At 38.5% G+C, this 12,421-nt stretch overlaps 1 protein-coding gene across 2 annotated transcripts in view; it reads left to right on the top strand.

Annotated features, from left to right (window-relative positions):
* The window catches only part of CWH43 (cell wall biogenesis 43 C-terminal homolog), a 99,125-nt gene that overhangs the window by 15,280 nt on the left and 71,424 nt on the right, over positions 1-12,421 (top strand). For both annotated transcript variants that reach the window (XM_038008528.2, XM_038008529.2), the window contains exons 7-8: positions 2,169-2,426; positions 6,032-6,157. In XM_038008528.2, the coding sequence (XP_037864456.2) occupies positions 2,169-2,426; positions 6,032-6,157 (384 nt within the window). The remainder of the gene's footprint in view (positions 1-2,168; positions 2,427-6,031; positions 6,158-12,421) is intronic.

The raw sequence follows: 12,421 nt of genomic DNA, 5'->3' as shown, positions 1-12,421 counted from the left end.
ATCTCTGGAAGGATGCAAAAGTAAGTGCTTACACTGGATTGGTTGCCTTCACTAAGGGGAACTAATGGGTGACGGGACAGAAAGTCCCTTTTGTAGCATTTGAATTCCAATTTTGAATTTATAACCCACTTAAACAGTACAATTTTGGCAGATTTAAGATATAGAGCCCATTTAAAAATAGAAATAAAAATCATAACAGTCAAGATAAATTTGAGAGATGTTTTCATTCCCTCTAGATAATTCTCTGTAGTAAGACAAAGAGAACAATATTATTCTAACGTCTTTAGATTAGAATATCAAATTCAGAATCATTCTTTTAAAAACAGTCATTGTAAGCCAGTAAGAAAAATTTAACCTCACTAATAGTCAAATAAGTGCAATTTAAAATGTCATAGCATTTTTGACTTTAATTTGGTAAAGATTTTTGGCATTATTACATATATTTGGTAAGTTTTTACCAAATTAAAGATGAAATTTTGGCAGGATTTAAGAGGTGTTGAGACTTGGCAGGTTTTCTACAGGAAGTAAAGACAAGTATTAGGTTTCCTGAAAGTTGCTTTCAGGAAAGCAACTGGTCACAAGTCATGACCTTAAAATACTTATGCCCCTTAACATAAGAGTTGTGTTGCTAAGAATCTGTTTTAAGGAAATAATAGGTAATGTGGCAAGGGATCATTGACAAAAAAATATGTTCATCACACTGTTGTTTTAAAAGCTTGACATGGGAAGCTTCATAAATGGCCAGCAATAGGAAAATACTCATATTGGGGTGTATTTATCCAGTGAAGTATTATATGTACATTAAAATGTTTTAGAAAAAAATTATTTACACTAATAAATGTTCTTGATATAATGTTTCATAAAAAGCAGCATATATAGTCTTTAATATGTGGTACAATTCCATTTATGTAAAAATACTTCTGTATATACACAGAAGATGACTTAGAAATACACAGAAATATTGGCTGTGGTCATCTCCATCTTAGTCAATCCTAAACTGCTTCTTTTCAGTTCTGTATTTTTAAAATTTCTAAAGCAAATAGGCATTACATTTGTTTTATTTTAAAATGAAAAAATTCCATTGAGGATCTAGGTATTTGAAGATCTCCCTCTGGAGTTAAACTCCATGGTTTGTAGAGGACCTTGGAATCTAGTTCTCATGCTCATCTGAGAGATGTTCTTTTTGAAGTGGGGAGAAATAGGCAGTCAGGCAGGTGGCATTGCCCTGTGATGGTGCAATGGAGTGTACTGAGCTTATTGAGCTATGGCGCATTAAGATGCTGGCTGGAGCCACTTTCTGCTTCCCACTGCTTTCTGGAGTTCTTGGCCCAAGTAGTGAAAAGTCTGCTGTAGCTACCCTTGAAGGGTGGGTCCCAATTACACAACATGGATTGGAATGTTTCAAAAATGCCATATTTTCTATGGAAAGGGATTATATTGATGGTCCCAAGATGGAGTGGACCCTGCAGTGCTATTTCAAAGCTGATTTCACAAGAATTGGGGGAAAGGTTATGTGACCTCAGCATTGGTTCAATAAACTAACATTTACAGAGTGCCTGCTGTGGATCAGACAGAATGCATAGCTACCGACACCTAGCAGGCTGTTGGGTGATGAATGAACTGATTGCAGAATTGCTCAAGCAGTGAACCTACGAATGCTACCTCTTCTCTTGGGGCTGTGTGGTTGGAAAAGTCAATGTACCTCTTGTAGGATAGGTGGTAGCATTAGATGGACAGAAATTCCTTTAGAAGCCCCTTAACGGAAGTGTTCTAGAAACCACACTCTACCTGTTTTCTAATGTCCTGTATCTGATTGGTTAAATGTAATGGACATATTTTTGGTATTACAGATAATTTTAGTTTTTATTGCTGTTAGGATCTTAACAGCAACGACCTAAAAATGCCTTTTCCCCTCCTCCTGCCCTTTCTGAAGAAATAGCACTGAACTGAGATTTACTAGATCCACATTCTACCTCCAGTTGAGACAGTAACTGGCTGTGTGACATTGGGCAAATCACATTAACCTTGTCAGATCTTAGTTTTCTCATCTGTCTGGAGATTGGATCAGTATACCCCTAAGGTCTGTTCTGGTTCTAAAGGCTATAAATTGGTCATCCTCTAAGCTCAACTGCTTTCCTATCTGATTCATTTCTCTCTCTCACAAACAGGAACAGCTTCAGCTGCGGGGCTCCTTTACCTGCACACGTGGGCAGCTGCTATGTCCGGCTGTGTCTTCGCCGTCTTTACTGCGTCCATGTGGCCTCAAGCACTTGGACACCTTATTAACTCAGGGACAAACCCTGGGAAAACCATGACCATTGCCATGATATTTTATCTTCTAGAAATATTTTTCTGTGCCTGGTGCACAGCTTTTAAGTTTGTCCCTGGAGGTGTCTATGCTAGAGAAAGATCAGATGTGCTTTTGGGTGAGTATATTTGAAAGGTCTGGATTAAAATAATTGCTCAAAAATATCCTTATGGACTGACCAGGATTTAGCACCTTATGTAACTGGTAGAAGTAAACAGGATGATCTAGCTTTCTTAATAAAATAGACTCTCTTGATTAAAACATAAAACCTGGAGGGATGTCTAAATTATAAATTAAAAACAAATGTCTTAATTTACCAGTGCATTTGAGTAATACTTATTACTACAAAGGTCTTTTAAATTAATTAGTTGTGAAAAGATTCAGTCCATACTAAAGCATAAACAATGTAACACTTGTGTTATATGACGTGTTAGGAAAAGGTATGATTATGATACTTATGCTGCCACTTCAGTGGTTGGCTTGTAAATATACATGGGGATTGTGATTTTTTTGGGTTCCCCTGAATTTCATTTATGAATGTTTTTTTGAGATGAGGTCTTACTCTGTTTCCCAGGCTGTAGTGCAGTGGTGTGATCATAGCTCACTGTAGCCTTGAGTGCCTGGCCTCAAGCGATCCTTCTACCTCTGCCTCCCAAGTAGTTGGGCCTACTAGGTGTGGGCCACCACACTCCACTAATTTAAAATTTTTTTGTAGAGACGGGGGTTTTGCTATGTTGCACAGGCTGGTCTTGAACTCCTGGCCTCAAGTGATCCTCCTGCCTTGGCTTCCCAAAGTGCTAAGATTACAGGTGTGAGCCACCACACCTAGATGCTATCATTTTTATTTAGTATATTTGTACCAAAAAATTCATATATCTTAGTGTAAATGATAAACCTCCAAATCATAGCACAAATATATTTACCATTTTAGTGGTTATGAATTTGCATACCAAAATTATAATTTCATAAACTTAGCTCAGTTTAATATTTTAAAAATTGATTCATATACCAAAATTATAATTTCATAAACTTAGTTCAATTTTAATATTTTAAAAATTGGCTTCTGGCAATAATAAAATTATTGGTGTATACCAGGCATACATAAATCGAATGTTGTGAATCATTTAGATTACATAATTTTAGCTTAAGTAACATGTCAAATTCTTCCACAAAATGTTTGAAAGATGAGGAGAAAAAAACATGTTAATAAGGGATAAACTCGTTCGTTTGTTCAGTGATTCATTAAGAACATTAACATGATTTCACTGGTTGTCTACATTTTGAAAAAAATATGATCATGTACCTTATGTTCCAGGAACAGTGCCAGATACTGAAGATTATTTTTTCACCTTTTTATCTGTATAAATTTGTGGGGTACAAGTGCAATTTTGTTACATGCATAGGTTGCATAGTGATTAAGTCAGGACTTTTAGAGTATCTATCACCCTAACAGGGTACATTGTACCCATTAATCAATTTCTTATCACTGCCCCCTTTCCCACCCTCTCATTCTTCTGGTCCACTTTATATACCATTCCCAGCTGCTGAAATATTAAAAACACCCACTGTCCTTGCCTACCTGGAGCTTTAGTTGAATGGGGGAAACACCATATATAAAACGAGACAAATACTTAAGAAATTACAGTTGTGCGAGTGCTACTCAGGAGAAGTGAAGGCTTCTATTTGGGTTCTGTTTTTTTCTTTTTCTTTTTCTGTTGCTCCAGCTGGAGTGCAGTGGTGCAGTCATAGCTGTGTATCCTTGAGCTCCCACCTCAACCTCCCAAGTAGCTGGGTCTCCAGGCACACACGACCATACCTGGCTGATTGTTATTTTTTGTAGAGATGGGGTCTCACTTTGTTGCCCAGGCTGGTGTCGAACTCTTGGGCTTATGCAATTCTCCTGCCTTGGCCTCCCAAGGTGCTAGGATTACATCTACCTGAGTTCTGCTACAGTTCCCCTGGTGCCCTGACAGATATCCAACTACTCCATACATTTTCCCATATGCTTTTCTACCCCATGAGCTAGACATCTGTCAGGACAGGCTGGTTTGAAAGACATATTTTAAAATTACATGAAATATTTTTGAATTAACTTGGAGAATTTGGTATTTCTCGTAAATACTCAAGCTTTTATCTAATGAGAGAAATACATTGCTGTATTTCTTCTGTGGTAACCTTGGCTTTGTAAACTTTGTATTTCTTCTGATTTCTTTCAGGTGTGTGTACTCTCCCCTGCTTTGTTTTCTTGTCCAATGCCCTGCTTTTTTTCTTTTACAAGCTTGCTTAGGGATCTGCCATGAGAATAAAACAAATGAAAGTAAGAACTATTCCATGCATGAGTTTGTTTCTTTAGAATTTTATGAACGTTCAGTTCCCACCTATGAGTGAGAACATGCGGTGTTTGGTTTTCTGTTCTTGTGATAGTTTGCTAAGAATGATGGTTTCCAGCTGCATCCATGTCCCTACAAAGGACACAAACTCATCCTTTTTTATGGCTGCATAGTATTCCATGGTGTATATGTGCCACATTTTCTTAATCCAATCTGTCACTGATACATCACACACCGGGGCCTATCATGGGGAGGGGGGAGGGGGGAGGGATTGCATTGGGAGTTATACCTGATGTAAATGACGAGTTGATGGGTGCAGCACACCAACATGGCACAAGTATACATATGTAACAAACCTGCACGTTATGCACATGTACCCTACAACTTAAAGTATAATAATAATAAATAAATAAATAAAAAAAAAGAATTTTATGAACGATGAGTTTTTTTTTTTTTAGTTTCTTCTCACTACTTATGGGATTGTAGAAACAGTGCATAATTACAGCTTCATACAACTAAGAACTTTAAAGAAAAATAAGAGTGATGTTATTTGATGAGTCCACAAAAGCCAAGAAATATTAGTAATATTTAGAGTAGCTTTTAATACAGCTGAGTTGAAAATAATCTTTATTACATCAGAATTTAGTTATAAATTTATTTTCTGGGTTCCTCCTGCTGTTTCCTGGAAAATTGGATACCGCTGTTTTTGCTTGGCTTTTGACTTTCACTTGACGTTTCTTAAATGCCTTAATTTCTTAATTTCCATATGGCAGCATATCTCTGTTTCCATTTTTAGTGTGTATGGTTTTAGATGAAGTAAGTAAACTTTAAGTGTAAGCTAGTTTGTTGTGCATCCCAATTTAGCTCTACTTTGTTGTCTGGCCTGTTGGCACACTGTGAGTTCCGGCATGCATCCTCTGTGCGGCCTCTGTGGCTGGAGAACTCATTTCCTGGGGCAGAATTATTGCAACAAGCACTGCCATATTAAGAGCCTACATATGCTCCATTGTGATCCTCAACCTGGTGCATGGAAGGGCTCTTACTGCATCCCTATGGGAGCTCAGAAGATTTCACTGTCCCCTGCTCAATCAACAGTCAGTCAGCAACACCTTCAGCAACCTAACAACTAGGAAATACTCAAGAAATTCAAAGAAATATACATCAGGAAAAGGCTGGGGTCCTCTCACTTAAAGCATGATTCCTAGAACCCTACCTGATATTTTCCAGTTATCAAAGGCACTACCAAAGTAATTGCTTAGGTTCTGAGATAAATTAAATCAGTACATGAATTTCCAGGGTATGTTCCTTTAAAAGAAATCTCAGCTGCTGGAATATAACATTGGAAGGATTTTTGGATCAGAGTATAATGTATTCTTTCTTTCCCTTATAACAGGGACAATCTTGTTAATTATTGGGCTGAATATGCTATTTGGTCCTAAGAAAAACCTTGACTTGCTTCTTCAAACAAAAAATGGTTCTAAAGTGCTTTTCAGAAAGAGTGAAAAATACATGAAACTTTGTAAGTATAGTTTTACATTCTTAAAAAATTAATTATATAAAATTCTAAATGTATGAAATTAAAGAGTATAATGGTCCTCAGGTATCCTTCATCCAGTTTCAGCAATTCTCAACATTTTGCCATGTTGTTAACAGCTATCTTCTCTACCTTTTTTTAAAAAATTATACTTTAAGTTCTAGTGCACATGTGCACAACGGGCAGGTTTGTTACATAGGTATACATGTGCCATGTTGGTTTGCTGGACCCATCAACCTCGTCATTTACATTAGGTATTTCTCCTAATGCTATCCCTTCCCCCCGGTCCCTACCCCATGGCAGGCCCCAGTATGTGATGTTCCTTGTCCTGTGTCCGTGTGTTCTCATTGTTCAATTCCCACCTATGAGTGAGAACTTGCAGTGTTTGGTTTGTTGTCCTTGTGATAGTTTGCTGAGAATGATGGTTTCCAGCTTCATTCATGCCCCTGCAAAGGACATGAACTCATTTTTTATGGCTGTGTAATATTCCCTGGTGTATATATGCCACATTTTCTTAATCCAGTCTATCATTGATGGACATTTGGGTTGGTTCCAAGTCATTGCTATTGTGAATAGTGCTGTAATAAACATATGTGTGCATGTGTCTTTATAGTAACATTATTTGTAATCCTTTGGGTATACACTCAGTAATGTGATGGCTGGGTCAAATGGTATCTCTAGTTCTAGATCCTTGAGGAATCACCACAGTGTCTTCCACAATGGTTGAACTTATTTACACTCCCATCAACAGTGTAAAAGCATTCCTATTTCTCCACATCTTCTCCAGCACCTGTTGTTTCCTGATTTTTTAATGATTGCCATTCTGACTGGTTTGAGATGGTATCTCATTGTGGTTTTGATTTGCATTTCTCTGGTGACCAGTGATGATGAGTATTTTTTCACGTGTTTGTTGGCTGCATAAACATCTTCTTTGGAGAAGTGTCTGTTCATATACTTTGCCCACTTTTTGATGGGGTTGTTTTTTTCTTGTAAATTTTTTTAAGTTCTTTGTAGATTCTGGATATTAGCCCATTGTCAGATGGATAGATTGCAAAAATTTTTTCCCATTCTGTAGGTTGCGTGTTCACTCTGATGGTAGTTTCTTTTGCTGTGCAGAAGCTCTTTAGTTTAATTAGATCCCATTTGTCAATTTTGGCATTTGTTGACATTGCTTTTGGTGTTTTATTCATGAAGTCTCTGTCTATGCCTATGTCCTGAATGTTATTGCCTAGGTTTTCTTCTAGGACTTCTTTGGTTTTAGGTCCTACATTTAAGTCTTTAATCCATCCTGAATTAATTTTTGTACAAGGTGTAAGGAATAAATCCAGTTTCAGCTTTCTACATATGGCTAGCCAGTTTTCCCAGCACCATTTATTAAATAGGGAACCCTTTCCTCATTGCTTGTTTTTGTCAGGTTTGTGAAAGATCAGATGGTTGTAGATGTGTGGTGTTATTTCTGAGGCCTCTGTTCTGTTCCATTGGTCTATATATCTGTTTTGGTACCAGTACCATGCAGTTTTGGTTACTGTAGCCTTGTAGTGTAGTTTGAAGTCTGGTAGCATGATGCCTTCAGCTTTGTTCTTTTGGCTTAGGATTGTCTTGGCTATGCATGCTCTTTTTTGGTTCTATATGAACTTTAAAGTAGTTTTTTCCAATTCTGTGAAGAAAGTCATTGGTGGTTTGATGGGGATGGCATTGAATCTATAAATTATCTTGAGCAGTATGGCCATTTTCATGATATTGATTCTTCCTATCCATGAGCATGGAATATTCTTCCATTTGTTTGTGTCCTCTTTTATTTCGTTGAGCAGTGGTTTGTAGTTCTCCTTGAAGAGGTCCTTCCCATCTCTATTAAGTTGGATTACTAGGTTTTTTATTCTCTTTGTAGCAATTTTGAATTGAAGTTCATTCATGATTTGGCTCTCTGTTTGTCTGTTATTGGTGTATAGGAATGCTTATGATTTTTGCACACTGATTTTGTATCCTGAGACTTTGCTGAAGTTGCTTATCAGCTTAAGGAGATTTTGAGCTGAGACGATGGGGTTTTCTAAATATACAATTATGTCATCTGCAAATAGGGACAATTTGGCTTCCTCTTTTCCTAATTGAATACCCTTTATTCTTTCTCCTGCCTTATTGCCCTGGCCAGAACTTCCAACACTAAGTTGAATAGGAGTGATGAGGGAGGACATCCTTGTCTTGTGCTGGTTTTCAAAGGGAATGCTTCCAGTTTTTGCCCATTCAGTATGATATTGGCTGTGGGTTTGTCATAAATAGCTCTTATTATTTTGAGATACGTTCCATCAATACCTAGTTTATTTAGGGGTTTTAGCATGAAGCACTGTTGAATTTTGTCAAAGGCCTTTTCTGCATCTATTGAGATTATCATGTGGTTTTTGTCTTTGGTTCTGTTTATATGCTGGATTGCATTTATTGGTTTGTGTATGTTGAACCAGCCTTGCATCCTCGGGATGAAGCCAACTTGATCTTGGTGGATAAGCTTTTTGATGTGCTGCTGGATTCAGTTTGCCAGTATTTTATTGAGGATTTTCACAGTGATGTTCATCGGGGTATTGGTTTAAAATTCTCTTTTTCTGTTGTGTCTCTGCCAGGCTTTGGTATCAGGATGATGCTGGTCTCATAAAATGAGTTAGGTAGGATTCCCTCTTTTTCTATTGATTGGAATAGTTTTAGAAGAAATGGTACCAGCTCCTCTTTGTACCTCTGGTAGAATTTGGCTGTGAATCCCTCTGGTCCTGGACTTGTTTTGGTTGGTAGGCTATTAATTATTGCCTCAATTATTGCCTCAATTATTGCCGGTTATTAGTCTATTCAGAGATTCAACTTCTTCCTGGTTTAGTCTTGGGAGGGTGTATGTGTCCAGGAATTTATCCATTTCCTGTAAGTTTTCTAGTTTATTTGTGTAGAAGTGTTTATAGTAACACTTCTGATGGTAGTTTGTGTTTCTGTGGGATCGATTGTGATATCCCCTTATCAATTTGTATTGCATCTGTTTGATTCTTCCCTCTTTTCTTCTTTATTAGTCTTGCCAGCGGTCCATAAATTTTATTGATATTTTCAAAAAACCAGCTCCTGGGTTCATTGATTTTTTTGATGGATTTTTCGTGTCTCTATCTCCTTCAGTTCTGCTCTGATCTTAGTAATTTCTTGCCTTCTGCTAGCTTTTGAATGTGTTTGCTCTTGCTTCTCTAGTTCTTTTAATTGTGATGTTAGGGTGTCGATTTTAGATCTTTTCTGCTTTCTCTTGTGGGCATGTAGTGCTATAAATTTCCCTCTTAACACTGCTTTAAGTGTGTCCTAGAGATTCTGGTACATCGTGTCTTTCTTCTCATTGGTTTCAAAGAACATCTTTATTTCTGCTTTCATTATCTTGGTGGAGATATCCCTTTTATCATTTTTTACTGCATGGTGTTAGGGTGTCCATTTTAGATCTTTCCTGCTTTCTCTTGTGGGCATTTGGTGCTATAAATTTCCCTCTACACACTGCTTTAAATGTGTCCCAGAGATTCTGGTATGTTGTATCTTTGTTCTCGTTGGTTTCAAAGAACATCTTTATTTCTGCCTTCATTTCGTTACGTACCCAGTAGTCATTCAGAAGCAGGTTGTTCAGTTTCCATGTAGTTGAGTGGTTTTGATTGAGTTTCTTAATCCTGAGTTCTAGATTGATTGCACTATGGTCTGAGAGACAGTTTGTAATAATTTCTGTTCTTTTACATTTGCTGAGGAGTGTTTTACTTCCAATTATGTGGTCAATTCTGGAATAAGTGTGATGTGGTGCTGAGAAGAATGTATATTCTGTTGATTTGGGGTGGAGAGTTCTGTAGATGTCTATTAGGTCCACTTGTTGCGGAGTTGAGTTCAATTCCTGGATATCCTTGTTAACTTTCTGTCTTGTTGATCTGTCTAACATTGACAGTGGGGTGTTAAAGTCTCCCATTATTATTGTATGGGAGTCTAAGTCTCTTTGTATGTCTCTAAGGCCTTGCTTTATGACTGGGTGCTCCTGTATTGGGTGCATATATATTTAGGATAGTTAGCTCTTCCTGATGAATTAATCCCTTTACCATTATGTAAAGGCCTTCTTTGTCTCTTTTGATCTTTGATGGTTGAAAGTCTGTTTTATCAGAGACTAGTATTGCAACCCCTGCTTTTTTTTTTTTTTTTTTTTTCCATTTGCTTGGTAGATCTTCCTCCATCCCTTTGTTTTGAGCCTATGTGTGTCTCAGCATGTGAGATGGGTCTCCTGAAAACAGCAAACTGATGGGTCTTGACTCTCTAATTTGCCAGTCTGTGTCTTTTAATTGGACCATTTATTCCATTTACATTTAAGGTTAATATTGTTATGTGTGAACTTGATCCTGTCGTTATGATATTAGCTGGTTATTTTGCTCACTAGTTGATGCAGTTTCTTCCTAGCTTTAATGGACTTTACATTTTGACATGTGTTTGCAATGGCTGGTACCTGCTGTTCCTTTCCATGTTTAGTGCTTCCTTCAGGATCTCTTGTAGGGAAGGCCTGGTGGTGACAAAATCTCTAAGAATTTGCTTGTCTGTAAAGCATTTTATTTCTCCTTCACTTGTGAAACTTAGTTTGGCTGGATATGAAATTCTGGGTTGAAAATTCTTTCCTTTAAGAATGTTGAATATTGGCCCCCACTCTCTTCTGGCTTGGAGAGTTTCTGCCATGAGATCTGCTGTTAGTCTGACGGGCTTCCCTTTGTGTGTAACCCGACCTTTCTCTCTGGCTGCCCTTAAGATCTTTTCCTTCATTTCAACTTTGGTGAATGTGACAATTATGTGTCTTGGAGTTGCTCTTCTCAAGGAGTATCTTTGTAGCATTTTCTGTATTTCTTGAATTTGAATGTTGGCCTGCCTTACTAGGTTGGGGAAGTTCTCCTGGATGATATCCTGAAGAGTGTTTTCCAACTTGGTTCCTTTTTCCCTGTCACTTTCAGGCACACCAATCAGACGTAGATTTGGTCTTTTCACATAATTCCATATTTCTTGGAGGATTTGTTCATTTCTTTTTACTCTTTTTTCTCTACACTTCTCCTCTGGCTTCATTTCATTCATTTGGTCTTCAACCACCAATACTCTTTCTTCCAGTTGATCGAGTCGGTTAGTGAAGTTTGTGCATTTGTCACATAGTTCTCGTGTTATGGTTTTCACCTCTATCAGTTCTTTTAAGGTCTTCTCTGCATTGATTATTCTAGTTATCCATTCATCCATTCCTTTTTCAAGGTTTTTAGTTTCTGGTTACATCTGGTTACATCATTCCTCCTTTAGCTCTGAGAAGTTTGATTGAGTGAAGCCTTCTTCTCTTAACTCGTCAAAGTCATTCTCCATCCAGCTTTGTTCCGTTGCTGGTGATGAGCTGTGTTCCTTCGGAGGGGGAGATGTGCTTTGATTTTTTGAATTTCCAGCTTTTCTGCACTGCTTTTTCCCCATCTTTGTGGTTTTATCTGCCTTTGGTCTTTGATCATGGTGACGTACTGATGGGGTTTTGGTGTGGGTGTCCTTTCTGTTTGTTAGTTTTCCTTCTAACAGCCAGGACCCTCAGCTCTATGTCTGTTGGAGTTTGCTTGAGGTCCAGTCCAGACGCTGTTTGCCTGGGTATCAGCAGTGGAGGCTGCAGAAAATAGAATATTGCTGAACAGTGAGTGTTGCTGTCTGATTTTTGCTCAGGAAGCTTCGTCTCAGGGGTGAACCCCACTGTGTGAAGTGTGAGGTGTCAATCTGCACCTAGTGGGGGATGTCTCCCAGTTAGGCTACTCAGGGGTCAGGGACCCCCTTGAGCAGGCAGTCTGTCTGTTCTCAGATCTCAACCTCCATGCTGGGAGATCCACTGCTTTCTTCAAAGCTGTCAGACAGGGGCATTTACCTCTGCCAAGGTTTCTGCTGCTTTTTGTTTAGCTATGCCCTGTCCCCAGAGGAGGAGTCTACAGAGGTGGGCCATCTTCCTTGAGCTGTGGTGTGCTCCACCCAATTGGAGCTTCCTGGCGACTTTGTTTACCTACTTAAGCCTCAGTAATAGTGGGCGCCCCTCCCCCAGTCTCACTGCCGCCTTGCAGTTAGATCTCAGACTGCTGTGCTAGCAATGAGGGAGGCTCTGTGAGCATGGGACCCTCTGGGCCAGGTGTGGGATGTAATCTCCTGGTGTGCCATTTGCTAAGACCCTTGGTAAAGCACAGTATTAGGGTGGGAGTTACCCGATTTTCCAGGTGTTGT

Source organism: Chlorocebus sabaeus, chromosome 27 (assembly GCF_047675955.1).
Source record: "Chlorocebus sabaeus isolate Y175 chromosome 27, mChlSab1.0.hap1, whole genome shotgun sequence".
Taxonomy (NCBI): Eukaryota; Metazoa; Chordata; class Mammalia; order Primates; family Cercopithecidae; genus Chlorocebus; species Chlorocebus sabaeus.
This window is presented reverse-complemented; position numbering and strand designations above follow the sequence as displayed.